Source organism: Tachypleus tridentatus, chromosome 3, assembly GCF_004210375.1.
Source record: "Tachypleus tridentatus isolate NWPU-2018 chromosome 3, ASM421037v1, whole genome shotgun sequence".
NCBI lineage: Eukaryota > Metazoa > Arthropoda > Merostomata > Xiphosura > Limulidae > Tachypleus > Tachypleus tridentatus.
Window position 1 is genome coordinate 113,646,074 of NC_134827.1, and position 24,706 is coordinate 113,670,779.

The 24,706-nt window shown below is 31.9% G+C and overlaps 1 protein-coding gene across 1 annotated transcript in view; it reads left to right on the plus strand.

Annotated features, from left to right (window-relative positions):
• The first annotated feature begins 469 nt into the window (after positions 1-469).
• Positions 470-24,706, plus strand: part of LOC143245985 (medium-chain acyl-CoA ligase ACSF2, mitochondrial-like) — a 30,345-nt gene continuing 6,108 nt past the window's right edge. Inside the window, exons 1-14 of the mRNA XM_076492235.1 lie at positions 470-626; positions 2,725-2,908; positions 3,713-3,841; positions 4,122-4,175; positions 7,771-7,889; positions 8,244-8,291; positions 8,535-8,652; positions 8,897-8,992; positions 9,940-10,088; positions 10,934-11,025; positions 12,781-12,857; positions 15,135-15,242; positions 15,501-15,649; positions 16,284-16,425. Coding sequence (XP_076348350.1) covers positions 523-626; positions 2,725-2,908; positions 3,713-3,841; positions 4,122-4,175; positions 7,771-7,889; positions 8,244-8,291; positions 8,535-8,652; positions 8,897-8,992; positions 9,940-10,088; positions 10,934-11,025; positions 12,781-12,857; positions 15,135-15,242; positions 15,501-15,649; positions 16,284-16,425 — 1,569 coding nt within the window. The 5' untranslated portion in view covers positions 470-522. The remainder of the gene's footprint in view (positions 627-2,724; positions 2,909-3,712; positions 3,842-4,121; positions 4,176-7,770; positions 7,890-8,243; positions 8,292-8,534; positions 8,653-8,896; positions 8,993-9,939; positions 10,089-10,933; positions 11,026-12,780; positions 12,858-15,134; positions 15,243-15,500; positions 15,650-16,283; positions 16,426-24,706) is intronic.

Below are 24,706 nucleotides of genomic sequence, written 5' to 3' on the forward strand. Positions count from 1 at the left end.
TTTCTCTTCAACTTTATCATAATTTTTTTTTTTAATTTTGGTAAATTTGAACACACGAAGGAAGAAATAACTGGAAGAAAAAGATTATGCATTGTAAATAAAGAACATATAAACAGAGATTTATTTAGGTACTCTCACCTGGACATCAGAACTTACTTTAACACCATCTAGCAACAATATATGTAATTATGAATGATCACGAAGTTCCAGCTACGTGACCAGATTATTAAAATAATCGAATTGAAGTTGTTATAATGTATGTGAACTACAACCACCGTAACGTACACGTTCATTTGGAAAACAAACAGTTTATTTTCAAGTGAAGATTACTCTTGTATTTAGTTTACGAAACAAGAAACCAGGTAGGCATGTGTCTTACATTACAATATTCATCGCGTAGTTGAACAGAAACAAATATACAGAAAGAGGCTAGTTTTACGAAGACAACAACGCCCAATGGGATTACGGCAGCTTACGTCATCAGATACGTCACATACGGAACTATAAAGTGACGAAACTTCCATGTTGTTTGCCATTATTTTACGGTTCAAAATGTTTACGTTGCGATATATGACTAAAACTATCATTTCTTCGTTCTCTGGAGCTATAAGGACTCCACTGTACAGGTACGTACGCTGGTCTTGTGTTGTGTAAACATGAATTATTTATATACGTATTAAGGTTACTGATATTATGTTTATATAAATATTGACATTGTGAAGTGTTTGTTTGTTTTTTTTATAGAAATTAACACTTTTAGTGTGCATTATGTTTAGGTAAATATTAATATTTTGACTGTATGTTCTGTTTATATAATTTATCCCGGACGAGTCTTCAATTTATTATATTACGTACTCTACGTATTACTGTTTCAAATAACCAGGAACATGAATTTGAATTTAGAATTTAATTAACACTAATATGTACGAAATTTACGATATTTGTCAGCAAGATTGACACACGCAACAATTTTCTTTTTTAACACAAATATATTTTAATATACAAACAAAAAACAATACAATTTATAATAACGGTTATTACTAATAGTTATTGCAAATGATGGTTGACTATATAGCTTAATATAATTAGGCTAATGAGATAGATAGGTTGAATAGATAGTTTAATATAATTAGGTTAATTAGATAGATAGGTTGAATAGATAGTCTAATATAATTAGGTTAATTAGATGGATAGGTTGAATAGATAGTCTAATATAATTAGGCTAATTAGATGGATAGGTTGAATAGATAGTCTTATATAATTAGGGAATTAGATAGGATAGATAGGTTGAATAGATAGTCTGATATAATTAGGTTAATTAGATGGATAGGTTGAATAGATAGTCTTATATAATTAGGTTAATTAGATAGATAGGTTGAATAGATAGTCTGATATAATTAGGTTAATTAGATGGATAGGTTGAATAGATAGTCTAATATATTAGGCTAATTAGATGGATAGGTTGAATAGATAGTCTTATATAATAGGTTAATTAGATAGATAGGTTGAATAGATAGTCTGATATAATTAGGTAAGTAGATAGATAGGTTGAATAGATAGTCTAATATAATTAGGTTAATTAGATGGATAGGTTGAATAGATAGTCTAATATAATTAGGCTAATTAGATGGATAGGTTGAATAGATAGTCTTATATAATTAGGTTAATTAGATAGATAGGTTGAATAGATAGTCTAATATAATTAGGCTAGTTAAATAGATAGGTTGAATAGATAGTCTAATATAATTAGGTTAATTAGATAGTTTAAGATAGTTTAGTTAATTAACTGTTTTCTACCGATGATTATATTTAATATCCTCGTAGAAATTCTAACGTTTGAAATAATTCACTGAAGTTGAATAGTTTGTAATGTTAGAAATTGATAAATGTTTCCAGTCAAATTCTGTAGTTTTCCGATTAATAAGAATTATAACAAAGGCTGTGTTCATATGGATAGTAGTATTCATGTGTAATATTATGATTTTATAATTTTGGTACCATTTATACTGTAAATGTACATCATTACTATATAGATAATGCTTATTAAAATCCAACACTCTGAATTTCACCTAGTGGTCAGTGTGTGCACTGTCCAATATATGATCTACTTAAAGATGCTTTAAGTTGCGAATTTGTTGTGAAGGTGACCTTAATCCTTTTGTTGGGTTCAAAGTTCTTGTGGTGGCGGGGGGTTTGAAGGTTATATAGAGGTTTTTAACCAGTTTACATAGAAGTCGACATTGAGGTTAAAAATTCCAACCGTTAAGAATTTACTTAATAAATATATTACCAGAAACCTTTCTGTGAAATATACTACCACCAACATATCTGTGAAGTGTACGGACTTAGCGCGTGAATATACTACCACCAACATATCTGTGAAGTGTACGGACTTAGCGCGTGAATATACTACCACAAGTATAGTTTTGCTACGGACGTACTATAGACATATGACACCGTAAAGGTAAATTCGGTGGTCATTTTATTTCACCATTGGTAGATATTAAAAACACTTGTTCGCATGTCCAGGTCATGATAGGTTTTAGTTCAGAAGTGTTTACAAGACAGACTATACTCTGATCGTGTCAAACAATATACTTGTCACCATTGCAACGCTACCGAGCTTTAGTTTGTTTACAGCATACCATGTGAATAATTCTTAAAAAATGTTATCTTTTAACGTAATGTTAATATTAAGATCATAATTATCTCTGTTGTTTACAGGCTTTTAGCGACCAATCCAGAAAAGTTTAAAATTAGCTATAACTTTGGTCACGGAGACAGCGTTCTTATCGGATCCACTATTGGTCAAGCTTTAAACAAAGTATCTGACAAAATTGGTAACCAATTAGCTTTTGTTTTCTGTCATCAGGATATCCGTCGCACTTTTCTGGAGATTAATCAAGAAGTAAGTTATTTGGTGACGTATTTATAGAATATTATAAGCCTAACATCCAATTCTATCATACTAAATGTGTTGTTAACGTATTTATAGAATATTATAAGCCTAACATCCAATTCTATCATACTAAATGTGTTGTTAACGTATTTACAGAATATTATAAGCCTAACATCCAACTCTATCATACTAAATTGGTTGTTAATGTATTTACATAATATTGTAATCCTAACATCCAACTCTATGTCATTTTAAATGTGTTGTTAATGTACTTACATTGTATTATAAGCCTAACATCCAATTCTGTCATTCTAAATTTGTTGCTAATGTATATATAGAATATTATAAGCCAAATATCAACCTCTGTCATTCTAAAGGTGTTGTTAATGTATTTACAGAATATTATAAGTCTAACATCTCATTACATGACTTGTAATAAATGTAAATGTGTTGGTCATGTATTTCCGTACTGTACAAAACCTGATATAGGGACTATACTTTTAAATATAATGATTCATCTATAGTTAGATATACTGTAATGTAAATGACATTCTCCATATCTTATTGCAGAACCAAATCTGAAATGTTTGGATAATCCACATACTTTTGGATATCTTGTATATTTTGGTAATCTTTCCTGTCGTATATTTTGATAAAGCAGATAGCTTCATATGTTTGGATAATCTGTATAAGTCTATATAAATTCAGAAGTTTCTTGAAGGTAACATTTATTTAAATAACATTTTCTACATCTGTAAATTCCTAAGACAACTATTCTCGTAATTTGGTAATGTTCCATTGTTTGCACCACAGACAGATCAGCTAGCAGCAAGTTTCTTAGAGCTTGGACTGAGACCTGGAGAACGTCTGGCAATTTGGAGCACCAACTGTTATGAGTGGGTTCTAACTCAGCTGGCTGCAGCTAAAGCTGGACTGGTACTAGTAAGGATATCTGATATTATCTTTAAATAAAGTAATATCTTAAAATATTTCTATCTTCATAAACAGGAGATATATGAATTTAAATTTACATCTGAAATATAGAGTAAATAAGAGATTATTTTGTAACGTGTACTAATATATGTTAACATATACTCATGGATTTGTTAACATAAACTTACTTTTGTATGTTGTGTGCTTTAATATTAACATCAACATTCGTTATCTCACTACTGATTAATTTTTGTAACATAACTTTTGTGTGTTATGTTTTCTGTTCCAGGTCAATATCAACCCTGCCTTCATGCCTTCTGAACTAGAATACTGCTTTAACTTGGTAAGGTATTACAGTTCGTTTCTTTGGTATAAAACTAGAATATTATTACAGCTGTAGTTAGTAACAATGTTGAATAAAAAAACGGTGATATGTGATAAAATGGCCAAAGAAGATGACATACCATAAAGTTAGGTGATAACTGATCTTTATATAGTAAAACCTCTCTAAGCCGAAAACTGCATAGGGCGGAAACCTAACATAGGGACAGAAATATCAAAATTATCTTTCATATTTCTCCTATAAAAGGCCTTCTATATATAAGGTGGAAAATTATCAATAGGCAAGTGGTTAAAATTCTTAACTTCTATGAAGTGCGCAGTTGAAGGAGGACTGTTTAGTCTTCGAGCGCCCCTGGTGGTTAATATATTAATCTTATTCCTAAACAAATTCCAGAATTGTGTGTGTGGAACCTGCGTAACAGAAAACTATCTTTCATCTATCAACAAGTAGAACATGAGTCAAGGCGGAAAAATGTTTTTGGTTAAATATTAATTTCTTATTTAATTAATAATTTCTTCAAATATTAATAAATTATTGTTTAATTAATAATTTGTTTAAATTATATTCTCGCACATTTTGTTAAGTAAGTATTGGTTAAATATATTCTTTTTTCTACCGTAATTATTTTTACAGCTAAATTAGATTCATGATTCGTAGAAATACATTAATGTCTTAAAGTTCTACTCTTTAAATAATTTCTCTCTTCCCTAATTTTAAAATTTAGGGAAATTTACCTTGGGTAATAGATAAAAGTGAAAATCTGTGCTGTTTCAAAAATGTAAGGAAGAGTCAACTTTGTGTGGAATGGAAAGTGAATAATAAAGTGTGGATGACAAGTGTTATATCAGAGTAATTTTGAACAAATTAAACATTAGAATGGAACAAGAAAATAGGAATATTCTACTTTTCCTAGATAATACAACTTGTCACCCAAAAGTTCAACATTCAAATGTTCGTTTAGTCTTTTTACCTCCATGTATAACATTAGTTCTGAAGCCACTAGGTAATGGAATTATACAGTGTATATAATTAAAATACAGAAAACTGATGCTTCAGCATATTGCAAACATGGACAACTGTAAGAGAGCATCTCAAGTAATCATGAAAACTGACGTGTTAGATGTAATTGCATTTTGAAGTCATTCAATCAAATGCGTAAAAGATGAATACGTAATAAAGTGCTTTCAAAATTGTGGATTTATTCTTGATAATGGCGGAGATTGTGGAGAAGTTGTTTGTTATGACGCTTTTAGTGAAATCCAAACTCTGATTGATGTAGATGATTCTGTGAATGTGGAAAGTTTTGTGAACGTTGAAAGGAATGTTTTAACAGAAACTGATTTAAAATCTGTAGTAGAATCTCAAGATGGTAACAGTATGAGAGATTCAAAAATGAACAAAATGGAAAAGATAGTGAGGAAATAGAAATTCATACTTCATCGCCAGTGTTAAGTTGTATTAATTCTATCAAATTGTATGTAAAAATGAAGTGGAAAATGAACTTCATGAAAAGGCCGTAGAATTAATGTTCTATTTTAACCGCATGAGAAAGTCCATTAAAAAAAAAACGAAACAGTTCAAATTGGTTTGTTTGTTTTTCAATTTCGCACAAAGCTAACTGTGCTAACTGTCTCTAATTTAGCAGTGTAAGACTAGAGGGAAGGCAGACTAGTCATCACCACCCACCGCCAACTCTTGGGCTACTCTTTTACCAAAGAATAGTGGGATTGACCGTCACATTATAACGCCCTCACGACTGAAAGGGCGAGCATGTTTGGCGCGACCGGGATGCGAACCCACGACCCTCAGATTACGAGTCGCACGCCTTAACACGTTTGGCCATGCCAGGCCGTTGAAATTGGACATTTTCTTCAAATAAATTTGATTAATATTTTGTGAACTTGTATATATATTTTGAATGTCTGATTTTGTTCTTATTCTAATAAATATAACATAAACAGTATAATAATTTTATTCACAAACGTCTTACTTCCCTTGAGTCAAGGAAGTGTAACGTTCCGCTCAAACATTACATATACCGTATATAACATATTTGAAAATGTCTACAGACGTTTCTATAATTTCTGATTATAAATTGATGTTCTGTCAGTAAGCCAGTGTTTCAATTGTTTTATATACAGTAGTGTACAAAATGTTAGGATAAAGTCAAAAATTAGATTTCAGGCTACTTTCATAGAACAAAAGAAGATAAATCACAGGTGAAACATCAATGTTTTATTTATCTTCATATTTAGTACAACAGTGGAAATGTTTGAGTTCAACAAACAGTTAATAGTTTGTATGTCCACCTTTTACTTTAATAACTGCAGACAGACATTGTTGTAACATCTAATTAAAGTGTCCTTTGATATTTTACTACAAATGTCTCTAATACATTCCCATAAAGTTTCTTTGGAAGTAACTTTTGATTTTTTAAGTTTTTGATTTATCAAGTTCCTAATATGGGTTGTGACTGGGACTCTGTGGGGGCAATTGTTTGACTTGAATGACTCCAGCAGCTTCTTTCTTAGCTAAGAGATTTCTACACAGGTTGGATATACGACATTATCTTCTAGGTAGTATAATTCTTTACCAATAATACGCAAACCACTGTGTATACCATGATGGGTCAGTATCTGATGGTCCATTATTTCATCTATTTTCAAATATCTTCTGTTACCTCAACAGAAAAAACACACTGAAACCATTACACTGCCTCCCCCATGCTTCATGGTAGGTGATCTACTGACAATTATCCACGCTTTGTTGGGCTGTGGCATGACAACAAAATTTCATATATGGTTTAAACGCTGTTTTTGTCAAGGTTTTTTAGTGGAGTGCCATTAAATTGGTTTCTTCTAGCATATACTGGTACCATATGCTAGCTTCTTTCTATATTGTTAAGACACCACATTGGGTACCATGACAATTATTTCAGACCCTAAATTTAATCAGTATGTTCATTCAAGCAGAACCCTTATGACATACCCTTGATACAAGTATATGGTAATTATAAATAATGATAAATGTTCTCACCTTGACTCATTCAGTTGTCAACATAAATCAGTGAATCATTACAATAGTTTTTAAATTTACATTCTGTAATAGTATAGAACAATTAACTCCATTAACTGGAGAGAATGACAAAACATTCTCTTGTCCTAACACTTTAGAACAGTACAGTACATATATACATGTCCCATTCTGTGAGCAAGATAATATTTTCACTGTTTTATGTATATATATACTTTCTTTACAACTGAAATAGTAAATAGAAACATTCGATATTCTTTATGATAATTTACTAAGATGAAGGACCTTTCATATATAAAATCAACACCTAAAATACAGTTAAAAAGATGAACAAACTGTTCTACCTTTCTAGACCTCTTGTAAAGTACTGATTGATATGATTGACTTAAAGAAAAGAACTTAGGATATATTTGTGTGTTTATATATATATACACTTTGTTTACCAATAAAATACTATATATTAACTTTCTACATTGTTTACAACATTTTACTAAATTAAAGTACGTTTTATGTATAAAATCGAATCACTTGAAGAGATGAACAAACTGTTCTACCTTTCTAGACCTCTTGTAAAGCACTTATTGCAGGAGAATCTTTCAGAAAACAAGATTACTTCCAACAGTTGTGTTCTGTTGTACCAGAGATTATATCATCCAAACCAGGCCAGATTAAAAGTAGCAGGTAAGGTAAAGACATTATAGATTATAATGTTGAAACCAGGCCACATTAAATATAACAGGTAAGTAACAGTAAAATATAGATTATAATGTTAAATCATGCCACATTAAATGTAACAGGTAACTAATAATATAATATAAATTATAATGTTAAACCAGGTCATATTAAATGTAACAGGTAACTGGTAGTCCACATCACTTGTTAAAATATTGTTATAAACAATTTATATTGTTTGAACACATCTCTGTCATACAAACATTGTCTTATTTATTTTGTAGTAATATATTTTATAGTTACTGACATAATAACCATCATATAATATACTGATGTCTATATTCACTGTTTATTCTGCTTCAGATGTCCAGATTTACACACAGTTGTCATGTTGACAAAGAAGGACTTTCCGTAAGTAACCAAATAAGTTGACCACATCATAACTGATTTTAGGATATTCTATACTTCTGTCAGGATGTGAAAATATTTACTTTAAGAGAAAAAAAATGAAATGTTAGAATGAAGATATAAATAACGGTACATAAAATAGATAACAAAACCATATGTCTTTCTTACCGTATTTGTATTTATCTTAATATTACACTTGACAAAATAGTATTCTATTACTAAGTATTAAATTTATTATCAATTTAGCGGAGTTTACAAGTTTGACGATATTCTAAGTGCCGCAGGAAACGAGAAATTGCGACAAGTGAAGGAGCTGGACTCCAAGATTCAGTTTGACGATCCAGTTAACATTCAGTTTACATCGGTAGGAGTTATTGATGGCCATAAAAGATAAGACATCTTTATCAAAAGATAGTGACATCTGTATTTAAATATGTCATGTTGAACCTAATTCAAAGACAATTTTTCATATTATACACCTTTAGAATGGCAAAAAATATATATTAAACTTATCATATTGGCTATTGCAAGAAAGACTTTAAAATAATAAAAAAACAGTTTTGTCTGTTGTCTATGCCTTCAAATTGACGAACATGTGTTCTTTTCAGGGAACAACGGGAAAACCCAAACCAGCAACACTTTCTCATTTTAATGTCATCAACAATGCCGTAGTCTTTACCAACATACTTATAATACCAGGAGTGGTAAGTATTGTTATACCAGAAGTGGTAAGTTTTGTTATACAGGAGTGGTAAGTATTGGTATACCAGTATACTTATAATCCCAGGAGTGGTAAGTATTGTTTTTAAGTACATCTTCACAACCATCTTGTAATACCAGTAGTGGTGAGTATTGTTGTAAACTACACCTTTACAACCATCCTGTTATACCAGGAGTGGTAAGTATTGTTGTAAACTACACCTTCACAACCATCCTGTTATACCAGGATTGGTAAGTATTGTTGTAAACTACACCTTCACAACCATCCTTTTATACCAGTAGTGGTGAGTATTGTTATAAACTACACTTTCACAACCATCTTTTATACCAGGATTGGTAAGTATTGTTGTAAACTACACCTTCCCAATCATCCTGTTATACCAGTAGTGGTGAGTATTGTTGTAAACAACATCTTCACAACCATCCTGTTATACCAGGAGTGGTAAGTGTTTTTATAAACTACGCCTTCAGAACCATCCTGTTATGCCATCAGTGGTAAGTATTGTTGTAAACTACACCTTCACAATCATCCTGTTATACCAGGAGTGGTAAGTATTGTTGTAAACGAGTGTTGTGCAACTGGTATCATCAAGTTTTCAAATCATTATTCTGTTATTAGCTTGCACATTTATCTAATGATAAAATTTTGTAAGTCAAGGGTAAGATATAGTGTTTTTATAATTTACTGTGTAACCTTTAGTTAGTGAAAAGCCAGACAATCATGGTTTACATTCATTCATAAACATATTGTGGTAATAAGGGTATTACCACAATATGTTTATGAATGAAATCTCTGTTTCAACACACTTTAGTTTAAAGTTGTAGATGGTCTTATATAAGAACACCTTAGATGCATAGACTGAACTATCTGACTTTGTTATAGGAAGTCCTTTAGCAGTTACAGTTATATGTGGTTTTGATTTTGTTTCAGAAACCAGTGGATTGTGTTCCCATACCACTATTCCATTCCTTTGGTTATGTTGGCAGTGTTATCGCAACTATTATTCACCAGAAAGTATCTGTGTTTCCTTCGTCTTTTTTTAACCCTGTGGCGACATTGAAAGCTATTGAAACAGAAAGGTAAAGTTCAGAGATAAACTATCTTTTGTTGTTCATATTCAGAGACTGTTATTTGTTAATGATGAAATAACATCCACACGTGTGATTAGTGATGTTATAATAACTTTAACATTGATATTAAAACGTAATAAATACGATTTAAAAAGCGAACTTTGCTCTTCTATGTAAAATATTTTCTCAACCCAAACGAGCTGTTGTTCTTTATCCAGACAATCTTTATTCTCCATATTTATCACATTATAGCAACTGTTGTTCTTTATCCAGAAAATCTTTTTTCTCCATCTTTCTGACATTATATAAACTGTTGTTCTTTTCCAGAAAATCTTCATTCTTCATCTTTTTGACGTTATATCAATTGTTGTTCTTTATCCAGACAATCTTTATTCTCCATCTTTATCACATTATAGCAACTGTTGTTCTTCATCCAGACAATCTTTATTCTCCATATTTATCACAACATTTTCTCTTTTTATTACAGACTTTCAACTCTCATTTTGACAAGCAAAACTTTTACAATTATTTATGTCTTTTGGCTAGACATCAGTGTGACAACACCATTTTTTTATCAATCATTTCTGCCTTCTGGCTTGACGTCAACATGACAACACCATATTTATATCAGTAATTTCTGTCTGCTGGCTAGACATCAACATGACAACACCCTATTTATATCAATAATTTCTGTCTTCTGGCTGGACATCAACATGACAACACCCTATTTATATCAGTAATTTCTGTCTTCTGGCTGGACATCAACATGATAACACTCAATTTATATCAGTAATTTCTGTTTTGTATCATTTTTTATTGAAGCACTATTTTCAGAAGTTGTTATCATATTTTAGATGCACTCTTGTTATGGGAACGCCCACCATGTTTGTTGACATTGTCAATCACCCGGATGTTCAAAAGTTTGATCTCACAACTCTTCAAGGGGGTAAGTGAATGGTTAATAATTTTAGTTGTAATGGATGCTAGATGGCACTGGGGTGTAGCTTTTGATTTTGGAACTGATAAACTTGTGTTTATTGATTACTCATCATTTTAAGTTGTGGATTTTTCACTAAGCATCAGTTTATCACTTGGTATAGATAGTTAGTGGTAGGATGTTATTGATTGGCATCCCACTTGGTATAGATAGTTAGTGGTAGGATGTTATTGATTAGCATCCCACTTGGTATAGATAGTTGGTGGTAGGATGTTATTGATTGGCATCCCACTTGGTATAGATAGTTAGTGGTAGGATGTTATTGATTAGCATCCCACTTGGTATAGATAGTTGGTGGTAGGATGTTATTGATTGGCATCCCACTTGGTATAGATAGTTAGTGGTAGGATGTTATTGATCGGCATCCCACTTGGTATAGATAGTTGGTGGTAGGATGTTATTGATTGGCATCCCATGGTATAGATAGTTAGTGGTAGGATGTTATTGATTGGCATCACACTTGGTATAGATAATTAGTGGTAGGATGTTATTGATTGGCATCCCACTTGGTATAGATAGTTAGTGGTAGGATGTTATTGATTGGCATCCCACTTGGTATAGATAGTTAGTGGTAGGATGTTATTGATTGGCATCCCACTTGGTATAGATAGTTGGTGGTAGGATGTTATTGATTGGCATCCCACTTGGTATAGATAGTTGGTGGTAGGATGTTATTGATTGGCATCCCACTTGGTATAGATAGTTATTGGTAGGATGTTATTGATTGGCATCCCACTTGGTATAGATAGTTAGTGGTAGGATGTTATTGATTGGCATCCCACTTGGTATAGATAGTTAGTGGTAGGATGTTCTTGATTGGCATCCCACTTGGTATAGATAGTTAGTGGTAGGATGTTATTGATTGGCATCCCACTTGGTATAGATAGTTGGTGGTAGGATGTTATTGACTGGCATCCCACTTGGTATAGATAGTTGGTGGTAGGATGTTATTGATTGGCATCCCACTTGGTATAGATAGTTAGTGGTAGGATGTTATTGATTGGCATTCCACTTGGTATAGATAGTTGGTGGTAGGATGTTATTGATTGGCATCCACTTGGTATAGATAGTTAGTGGTAGGATGTTATTGATTGGCATCCCACTTGGTATAGATAGTTGGTGGTAGGATGTTATTGATTGGCATCCCACTTGGTATAGATAGTTAGTGGTAGGATGTTATTGATTGGCATCCCACTTGGTATAGATAGTTAGTGGTAGGATGTTATTGATTGGCATTCCACTTGGTATGGATAGTTGGTGGTAGGATGTTATTGATTGGCATCCCACTTGGTATAGATAGTTAGTGGTAGGATGTTATTGATTGGCATCCCACTTGGTATAGATAGTTGGTGGTAGGATGTTCTTGATTGGAATCTTTCCCTCTGTTTTGTAGCTCAAAATGAGATATGTTATTAGGTATTTTTAGTAATTTTACTATTAATAGAAATTCATTTATAATCTTAAAATAAATCTCTTCATGATAAAATCACACAATTCTAGTACATTTGTGTAATCAAAACGTCTTAGCTTTGACACATTTAGTCTTTTAAAGAAACATTTTTCAAGACAAGCTTTCATTGTTTAGAGTAATGTTCAAACTCTCACCATCCTGGATGAAACATTTAACACTTAAACTCATTAATAACATTGTTTTGTAATTGCATACAGATTATTACTTAATTGTAAGAACTGTGTTACTTTCAGTGCTTATCGGAGCGTCCCCATGTCCGGTACAGCTGTGGAAGGATATAGAACAGAAGTTGGGTGTAACAAACCTCATTGTAAGTTTTTAATCTCTTTCACAGTTATGTGAAAACAGCAATTTAGTTATCATTATAAAGTACGTATTATTGAACTCTGATAGGTCATTTATTATATATTTTTTTACAATATTCTATTTTTAAACATTTTCATTTTCACATAAGTAAAGGTAAATGTTAAACAACATTAAAATTTAAAACTGTAACACAAAACAAAATCCAATAACATAAACTAAAGCTCTTTCTTTTCGCTGTGTAATTAGATCATCTCCATTTTAGGATATCTGTCTCTTGAGGTAAAAATTAAAGATAAAACTCAAGACATGATAACGTACAAACACTATAATAATTGGAAGAAAGACGTAAATGTAATTGTATAACATAATAGTCGATATATAAACGAAGGTTATGGTAGAGAAAATATTAAGAAATAATGTTATAACAAGGAAATAAGGGATATGAAACAATATAAAATAATATTAGAAGTGTAAAACAAGGTTATGGTAATCATAAACAATATAAAATAATACTAGAAGTGTAAAACAAGGTTATGGTAATCATAAAACAATAAAAAATAATACTAGAAGTGTAAAACAAGGTTATGGTAATCATAAAACAATAAAAAATAATACTAGAAGTGTAAAACAAGGTTATGGTAATCATAAAACAATAAAAAAATAATACTAGAAGTGTAAAACAAGGTTATGGTAATCATAAACAATATAAAATAATATTAGAAGTGTAAAACAAGGTTATGGTAATCATAAACAATATAAAATAATACTAGAAGTGTAAAACAAGGTTATGGTAATCATAAAACAATAAAAATAATACTAGAAGTGTAAAACAAAGTTATGGTAATCATAAAACAATAAAAAATAATACTAGAAGTGTAAAACAAGGTTATGGTATCATAAAACAATAAAAAATAATACTAGAAGTGTAAAACAAAGTTATGGTAATCATAAAACAATAAAAAATAACACTAGAAGTGTAAAACAAGGTTATGGTAATCATAAACAATATAAAATAATACTAGAAGTGTAAAACAAGGTTATGGTGATCATAAAACAATAAAAAATAATACTAGAAGTGTAAAACAAGGTTATGGTAATCATAAAACAATAAAAATAATACTAGAAGTGTAAAACAAGGTTATGGTAATCATAAAACAATAAAAATAATACTAGAAGTGTAAAACAAGGTTATGGTGATCATAAAACAATAAAAAATAGTAGTAGAAGTGTAAAACAAGGTTATTGTAATCATAAAACAATATAAAACAATACATCGATTAAAAATATGAAGACATGAATAATAGCGAACAGTTGTTATTATTTTATTTCATATTCACAAGATAAATAAACAATAGAAAATATTAACCTTCACCAAATTGAATAACATGTTTAAATGTTTTAAAATAAAAGCATCGTTATTCTGTTTTTATTAACAATTTACAATATTTTATTTGATAAAATTGTTTGTTAATTTCTTATATAATTTTTATTATTTTACACTTTTAGGTATTTCTTAATTTCTTACCTTGAAGTTAATAGTTAAATTTCAATTCTAAACATCAGTCATAAAGAATAAATTTAACCTTATTCAACAAACATTCTTTGTAGAGATATGAGACAAATTCAAATACTGATCATCTCTCTGGAGTTTCATCACTTCCATATAATATAAAGAAATAATTCATTCTGTAAAATATATTAATGTATTGTATCTGTCACTCGGAGAGGTAAACTGATTAAACCCATTGTATTCTAAAAACCTTCTCAGAATCTTTGTACAAAATATGAACTCCAAGCAGTTGTAGCACCTGGTTTTTGAGTAATTGGAAAATTAGGGCGACATTTAGTATCAACTTGTAACTGGTAGACGTACGATATCAATACTACGAAAATAATGTGGTATTCAAGCCTTTTTCCTTTGAATTTGAGGCCCGGCATGGCCAAGCGTGTTAAGGCGTGCGACTCGTAATCTGAGGGTCGTGGGTTCGCATCCCGGTCGCGCCAAACATGCTCGCCCTTTCAGTCGTGAGGGCGTTATAATGTGACGGTCAATCCCACTATTCTTTGGTAAAAGAGTAGCCCAAGAGTTGGCGGTGGGTGCTGATGACTAGCTGCCTTCCCTCTAGTCTTACACTGCTAAATTAGGGACGGCTAGCACAGATAACCCTCGAGTAGCTTTGTGCGAAATTCCAAAACAAACAAACAAACAAATCCTTTGAATTTGAATGATTTCTAGAAAAACTTTGTCAGAGGAGTTACCATAATCTTTTATTGTCCACAGAATGCATATGGAACAACAGAAAATAGTCCAGGGATCTGTTCAACACGTCCAGATGAGAGACTGGACAAGAAATACCACACAGTTGGAACACCACTTGATCATGTTGAGGTAACTGTAAAATATTACTAAACACGCTAAGGTTTTAGTAAATTTATTATGTTCTATAATCACGTCATAGGTGTGTCATGAACTAAACATGCTGAGATCCTTGTCAGTGGATTGTATACTTTGATCTCATCAAGGTGTACCATAAACTAAACATGTTTAGTGTCATCTGTTCAATCAAATATCAATACATACAAACTGTAGTTCACATGTTCATGATATGTACCTGTTGTATTTTACAATCTGTACATTCGTCCTCAGGTTAAAATAGTGGACAATGATGGACGAATAGTTCCGGTCAACAAAGAAGGAGAACTGTGTACACGTGGCCATATAACGTTCTTGGGATACTGGGGTGACAAGGAACAAACTGGTCAAGTCTTGGATGATGCACGTTGGTATCACACTGGGTAAGACATAAACAACTTGGATTTGTCCACTTCATTCCACTCTGATCCTTCAACTTTCTTCTTGTAACCTGTTCTGTCTGTAACTATTATTACTGTACTGCTAGTACTGGTTAGAAACTGTTGTTGTTACTGACCAGACTATTCTGTTAGTTCTGGCTAGGAACTATTGTTGTTACTGACCAGACTATCCTGTTAGTTCTGGCTAGGAACTATTGTTGTTACTGACCAGACTATCCTGTTAGTACTGGCTAGGAACTGTTCTTATTACTGACCAGACAATACTGTAAATACTGATTAGGAACTGTTTTTGTTATTGGCCAGACAATACTGTTATTACCGGCTAGGAACTGTTGTTGTTACTGACCACACAATATTCTTAATACTGGCTCGGAACTGTTGTTTTTGTAGTACTGTAAATTATCAGGTCATGAAGTAATAACTCTCTCCCTCTGGCAATCAAACTTCTGAATTAAAATATTGAAAATATTGTTTACAACAATACTAATAATCCGATGTTTACAATATAACACAGATATTGCTGTGATGGACGAAGGTGTTATTTAGTTTTTTATGAAAGATAACTAACCGTCAACATTCTATATATTAGTAATCGAATGTTTACAATATAACACAGAGATACTGCTGTGATGGATGAAGATGGCTACATCAGTATTGTTGGTAGAATTAAAGATATGATCATTAGAGGAGGAGAGAACATATATCCTCGGGAGATTGAAGAGTTCCTCCATGGGCATCCAGATGTCGCTGAAGTACAGGTGAGTTTTCCAGAAGAGTGTGTTGTTTTCAAATTTTATTTTGTTCATGTAATATTAATATTAAACTATTTATGTCATTGAAGCAATAAAAGTAGTAGGTTTAATAAAAATTAAACCACACAGCATTATTTCTTTTATATCGTTTTAATGAGTATCTTACAAATTTCAAATTAAAGTTGTATAAAATAGCAATATTTTTGCCTGTCACATGGAGAAGACTTTTCTGTGTGTGTTGCGTGATACCATTGGAATTCATGTTGCATTTCAGGATGATAATATTACCAGCTAAGTAATTCTTTTAGTTTGTGAATTAAAAATCTTAAACCAGAAACAATATTTCAGGTTTATCTCTTGTCCCTGAGTTGAATGTAAGGAAAAACATTAGTAAGAAACAAGTGAGCAATTTAGTGTAATTTTTGTTAAGCCTAATGGATGAAAATTTTCGGTTCTCGTCCACATTGCTGTTTCATCTTTGTATTGACTAATTAACATGTTGATTTCTCATGTATAGGATTAGTTTCAATGTTACGTGTACCATGCTGTTAAACGTAGCATGTTGATCTGTTTGTTTTGAATTTCGCACAAAGCTACTCAAGGGCTATCTGTGCTAGCCGTCCCTAATTTAGCAGTGTAAGACTAGAGGGAAGGCAGCTAGTCATCACCACCCACCGCCAACTCTTGGGCTACTCTTTTACCAACGAATAGTGGGATTGACCGTCACATTATAACGCCCCCACGGCTAAAACGGCGAGCATGTTTGGCGCGACGGGGATGCGAACCCGTGACCCTCAGATTACGAGTCGCACGCCTTAACACGCTTAGCCATGCCGGGCCTCATGTTGATCAAATAGTATAGATAGGCTTACCATACGTCCCGGTTTGAGGGGTCTGTTCTGGTGTTCCGTTTGGTTTACTAATTTGTCCTGGTTGACAATGAATTGTCTCGAATGTCCCGGTTTTTGATAAAAGACATAAACTCCAAAGAGGATAAACGGAAAATGTTAAAATCTTCAAAGACTCCTAACCTGGTGTTGACAAAAACTAATTTTTAAAGTTTCATTTTATTAGTTGATGGGTAGAGGAAGCCATAGTGCTGTAGCATGCAAATTTTCAAAGGTATTGCATCAGACGAAATTCACAGACGGCTCATACGGTACATTCACAAGTATAATGATTCCTCAGTGTACAAGTATAATGACTCATCAGTGTACAAGTATGATGATTCTCAGTGTACAAGTATCATGATTCATCAGTGTACAAGTATAGTGATTCATCAGTGTACAAGTATATATTGAATTCATGAATTCAATGATTCATACGGTACATTCACAAGTATAATGATTCCTCAGTGTACAAGTATGATGATTCCTCAGTGTACAAGTATCATGATTCCTCAGTGTACAAGTATGATGATTCCTCAGTGTACAAGTATCATGATTCATTAGTGTACAAGTATAGTGATTCATCAGTGTACAAGTATAGTGATTCATCAGTGTACAAGTATAATGATTCATCAGTGTACAAGTATAATGATTCATCAGTGTACAAGTATAATGATTCATCAGTGTACGAGTATAATCACTCATCAGTGTACAAGTATTATGATTCATCAGTGTACAAGTATAGTGATTCATCAGTGTACGAGTATAGTGATTCATCAGTGTACGAGTATAGTGATTCATCAGTGTACAAGTATAGTGATTCATCAGTGTACAAGTACAATGATTCCTCAGTGTACAAGTACAATGATTCATCAGTGTACAAGTATAATAATTCATCAGTTTTTAAGTATAGTGATTCATCAGTGTACAAGTATAATGATTCATCAGTGTACAAGTATAGTGATTCATCAGTGTACGAGTATAGTGATTCATCAGTGTACAAGTACAATGATTCATTAGTGTACAAGTATAGTGATTCATCAGTGTACAAGTACAATGATTCATCAGTGTACAAGTATAATAATTCATCAGTTTACAAGTATAGTGATTCATCAGTGTACAAGTATAATGATTCATCAGTGTACAAGTACAATGATTCTACATTGTTCAAGTATAATGATTCCTCAGTGTACAAGTATAATGATTCACCAGTTTACAAGTATAATGATTCATCAGTGTACAAGTATAGTGATTCATCAGTGTACAAGTATAATGATTCATCAGTTTACAAGTATAATGATTCCTCAGTGTACAAGTATAATGATTCATCAGTGTACCAGTATAATGATTCACCAGTTTACGAGTATAGTGATTCATCAGTGTACGAGTATAATGATTCATCAGTGCACAAGTATAATGATTCATCAATGTACAAGTTTGATAATTCCTTAGTGTACAAGTATAATGATTCATCACTTTACAAGTATAATAATTCATCAGTGTACAAGTATAATGATTCATCAGTGTACAAGTATAGTGATTCATCAGTGTACAAGTATAATGATTCCTCAGTGTACAAGTATAATGATTCATCAGTGTACAAGTACAAATGATTCATCAGTGTACAAGTATAGTGATTCATCAGTGTACAAGTACAATGATTCATCAGTGTACAAGTATAATGATTCATCAGTTTACAAGTATAATGATTCATCAGTGTACAAGTATAATGATACATCAGTTTACAAGTATAATGATTCATCAGTGTACAAGTATAATGATTCAACAGTGTACAAGTATAATGATTCCTTAGTGTACAAGTACAATGATTCATCAGTGTACAAGTATAATGATTCACCAGTTTACAAGTATAATGATTCATCAGTGTATAAGTATAATGATTCAACAGTGTACAAGTATAATGATTCCTCAGTGTACAAGTATAATGATTCATCAGTGTACAAGTATAATGATTCACCAGTTTACAAGTATAATGATTCACCAGTGTACAGGTATAATGATTCACCAGTTTACAAGTATAATGATTCACCAGTGTACAAGTATAATGATTCACCAGTTTACAAGTATAATGATTCAGCAGTGTACAAGTATAATGATTCCTCAGTGTACAAGTATAATGATTCATCAGTGTACAAGTATAATGATTCATCAGTGTACAAGTACAATGATTCATCAGTTTACAAGTATAATGATTCCTCAGTGTACAAGTATAATGATTCATCAGTGTACAAGTGTAATGATTCATCAGTGTACAAGTGTAATGATTCCTCAGTGTACAAGTGTAATGATTCCTCAGTGTACAAGTGTAATGATTCATCAGTGTACAAGTGTAGTGATTCATCAGTGTACAAGAGTAGTGATTCATCAGTGTACAAGTATAGTGATTCATCAGTGTACAAGTACAATGATTCATCAGTGTACAAGTATAATGATTCATCAGTGTACAAGTATAATGATTCCTCAGTGTACAAGTATAATGATTCATCAGTGTACAAGTATAATGATTCATCAGTGTACAAGTATAATGATTCATCAGTGTACAAGTATAATGATTCACCAATTTACAAGTATAATGATTCACCAGTGTACAAGTATAATGATTCATCAGTGTACAAGTATAATGATTCACCAGTTTACAAGTATAATGATTCATCAGTTTACAAGTATAATGATTCAGCAGTGTACAAGTATAATGATTCATCAGTGTACAAGTATAATGATTCCTCAGTGTACAAGTATAATGATTCATCAGTGTACAAGTATAATGATTCATCAGTGTACAAGTATAATGATTCATCAGTGTACAAGTATAATGATTCCTCAGTGTACAAGTATAATGATTCATCAGTGTACAAGTGTAATGATTCATCAGTGTACAAGTGTAATGATTCCTCAGTGTACAAGTGTAATGATTCATCAGTGTACAAGTGTAGTGATTCATCAGTGTACAAGAGTAGTGATTCATCAGTGTACAAGTATAGTGATTCATCAGTGTACAAGTACAGTGATTCATCAGTGTACAAGTACAGTGATTCATCAGTGTACAAGTATAGTGATTCATCAGTGTACAAGTACAATGATTCCTCAGTGTACAAGTATAATGATTCCTCAGTTACAAGTATAATAATTCATCAGTTTACAAGTATAGTGATTCATCAGTGTACAAGTATAATGATTCATCAGTGTACAAGTATAATGATTCATCAGTGTACCAAAGTATAGTGATTCATCAGTGCACAAGTACAATGATTCATTCAGTTGTACAAGTATAGTGATTCATCAGTGTACAAGTACAATGATTCATCAGTGTACAAGTATAATGATTCATCAGTTTACAAGTATAATGATTCATCAGTGTACAAGTATAGTGATTCATCAGTGTACAAGTATAATGATTCATCAGTGTACAAGTATAATGATTCCTCAGTGTACAAGTATAATGATTCACCAGTTTACAAGTATAATGATTCATCAGTGTACAAGTATAGTGATTCATCAGTGTACAAGTATAATGATTCATCAGTGTACAAGTATAATGATTCCTCAGTGTAAGTATAATGATTCATCAGTGTACCAGTATAATGATTCACCAGTTTATGAGTATAGTGATTCATCAGTGTACAAGTATAATGATTCATCAGTGTACATATCATGATTCATACAGTGTACAAGAGTATAGTGATTCATCAGTGTACAAGTATATATTGAATTCATGATTCAATGATTCATCTGATATTTACATTCACAAGTATAATGATTCATCAGTGTACAAGTATAATGATTCATCAGTGTACAAGTATGCATGATTCCTCAGTGTACAAGTATCATGATTCCTCAGTGTACAAGTATGATGATTCATCAGTGTACAAGTATAATGATTCATCAGTGTACAAGTATTATGATTCATCAGTGTACAAGTATGAATGATTCATCAGATACACAAGCATATGATAATTCATCAGTGCAAGTGTAATGATTTCATACACAAGTACAATGATTCATCAGTGTACAAGTATATGATTCATCCAGTATACAAGTATAATGATTCATCAGTTGTACAAGTAAAGTGATTCATCAGGGTGTACAAGGTGTAATGATTCATCAATTGTTACAGGTACAGGTGATTCATCAGTGTACAAGTATAGTGATTCATCAGTGTACAAGTACAATGATTCATCAGTGTACAAGAAGGTAAATGTGATTCATCAGTGTACGCGTGCCATGTACATCATCAGTGTACAAGTATATAATGATTCATCAGTGTACAAGTACAATGATTCATCAGTGTACAAGTATAATGATTCATCAGTGTACAAGTATAGTGATTCATCAGTGTACAAGTGATTCAATTAGCATCTATCAGTGTACTGCGCAATGATTCATCAGTGAATATGCAAGAAGTATAATGATTCATCAGTATTACAAGTATAATGATTCATCAGTTTACAAGTATAATGATTCATCAGTGTACTTACCATCCGCAGTATAATGACCAAGTATAATGATTCATCAGTGTACAAGTATAATGATCCACATCAGTGTAAGTATAGTCATTCAACAGTGTGGCAAGTATAGTATGATTTCATCAGTTTACAAGTATAATGATTCATCAGTGTAATGATTCAAGTGACAATATATGATTCATCAGTGTAACAAGTATAATGATTCATCAGTGTACAAGAGCAATGATTCATCTGTGTTAGTGTAATGATTCATCAGTGTGCAATATATTGATTACAAGTATTCATGATTCACTACAGTGATTAGTTAGTATAATGATTCATCAGTGTACAAGTATAATGATTCCTCAGTGTACAAGTATAATGATTCATCAGTACAAGTGTAATCATTCACCAGTGTACTAAGCATGTTGATTCATCAGTGTACAAGTATTGTTATTCATCAGCAGCCAAAGTATAATGATTCATCAGTGTATTGAGTACAAGATTCCTCAGTGCAAGTATAATTATTCCTCAGTGTACAAGTATAGTGATTCATCAGTGCATCGAGTGTAAAGATTCACCATCAGTGTACAGTGTAATGATTCATCAGTGTACAAGTATAATGATTCATCAGTGTACAAGTATAATGATTCATCAGTGTACAAGTACAATGATTCATCAGTGTACAAGTACAATGATAATTCATCAGTGATTCATACAAGTATAGTGATTCATCAGTGTACAAGTATAATGATTCACCAGTGTACAAGTATAATGATTTCAGTACAGATTCTCAGTGTACAAGTATAATGATTCTCAGTGTACAAGTATAATGATTCACCAGTTTACAAGTATAATGATTCATCAGTGTACAAGTATAATGATTCATCAGTGTACAAGTATAATGATTCATCAGCTTGTACATGTTTACAAGTATAATGATTCATCAGTGTACCAGTAATGATTCATCCAGTAGTACAAGTATAATGATTCATCAGTGTACAAGTATAGCAGTGATTCATCAGTATGCAAGTATAATGATTCATCAGTGTACAAGTATAATGATTCATCAGTTTACAAGTATAATGATTTCAGTGTACATCAAGTGTATCAAGTATAGTATAATGATTCATCAGTGTACAAGTATAGTGATTCATCAGTGTACAAGTATAATGATTCATCAGTGTATCAGTGTACAAGTATAATGATTCATCAGTGCAAGTACAAGCCATAATGATTCATCAGTGTACAAGTATAATGATTCATCAGTGTACAAGTATAATGATTCATCAGTGTACAAGTATAATGATTCATCAGTGTACAAGTATAATGATTCATCAGTGTACAAGTATAAGTGTGATTCATCAGTGTTAGTGCCAACATACTACAAGTATAATGATTCATCAGTTTACAAGTATAATGATTCATCAGTGTACAAGTATAGTCAGATTCATCACCATTCATCAGTGCAAAGCGGCCATCTTACCAGTAAGTGCAGATTCACCAGTTTACAAGTATAATGATTCCATGCCAAGTATAATGATTCAAATTACATAAGTTAAGTAATGATTCCCTACACAAGTATAAATCCGTAAGTATAATGATTCACCAGTGTACAAGTATAATGATTCATCAGTGTACAAGTATAATGATTCATCAGTGTACAAGTATAATGATTCATCAGTGTACAAGTATAATGATTCATCAGTGTACAAGTATATTGATTCCTCAAGTGTACAAGTAAGAATGATTCATCAGTGTACAAGTATAATGATTCATCAGTTTACAAGTATAATGATTCATCAGTGTACAAGTATAATGATTCCTCAGTGTACAAGTATAATGATTCATCAGTGTACAAAGTATAATGATTCATCAGTGTACAAGTGTAGTGATTCATCAGTGTACAAGTATAATGATTCATCAGTTAATTACAAGTATATAATGATTCATCAGTGTACAAGTATAATTGATTCATCAGTTCAAGTACAAGTATAATGATTCATCAGTGTTACAAGTATAATGATTCCTCAGTGTACAAGTATAATGATTCATCAGTGTACAAGTATAATGATTCATCAGTTTACAAGTATAGTGATTCATCAGTTTACAAGTATAAGTGATTCCATCAGTGTACAAGTATAATGATTCACCGTGCTTACAAGTATAAATTTATTCACCAGTTTACAAGTATAATGATTCATCAGTGTAAAAGTACAATTATCATACTCATGCGTGAAAATGATTCATCAGTGTGGCATGTGTACAATGATTCATCAGCTTCAAGCTATAATGATTCTCAGTGTAAGCTATATGATTCATCAGTGTACAAGTATAATGATTCATCAGTGTACAAGTATAGTGATTCATCAGTGTACAAGTATAATGATTCATCAGTGTACAAGTAAATGATTCATCAGTGTACAAGTAAGAAGTATTTTAAGTGCGTTACAGGTGGTGACCAGTGTACTGCCACAATGATTCATCAGTGTACATGAGTATAGTGATTCCTCAGTGTACAAGTATAATGATTCCTCAGTAAGTACAAGTACAATGATTCATCAGTGTACAAGTATAATGATTCATCAGTGTACAAGTATAATGATTCATCAGTGTTTAATGTGGTAAAGTGATTCATCAGTGTACAAGTATAATGATTCCCTCAGTGTACAAGTATAATGATTCCTCAGTGTACAAGTATAATGATTCATCAGTGTACAAGTATGATTTGATTCACCAGTTTACAAGTATATGACCAAATAATAGTATAAGCGTATAGCGATTCATCAGTAAATGTGACAATGATTCCTGTAAAGTAATATAAGTATAATGATCCAACAGTTTACAAGTATAGTGATTCATCAGTGTGGTTAGTATAGTGGATTCATCAGTGTACAAGTATAATGATTCATCAGTGTACAAGTATAATTCATCAGT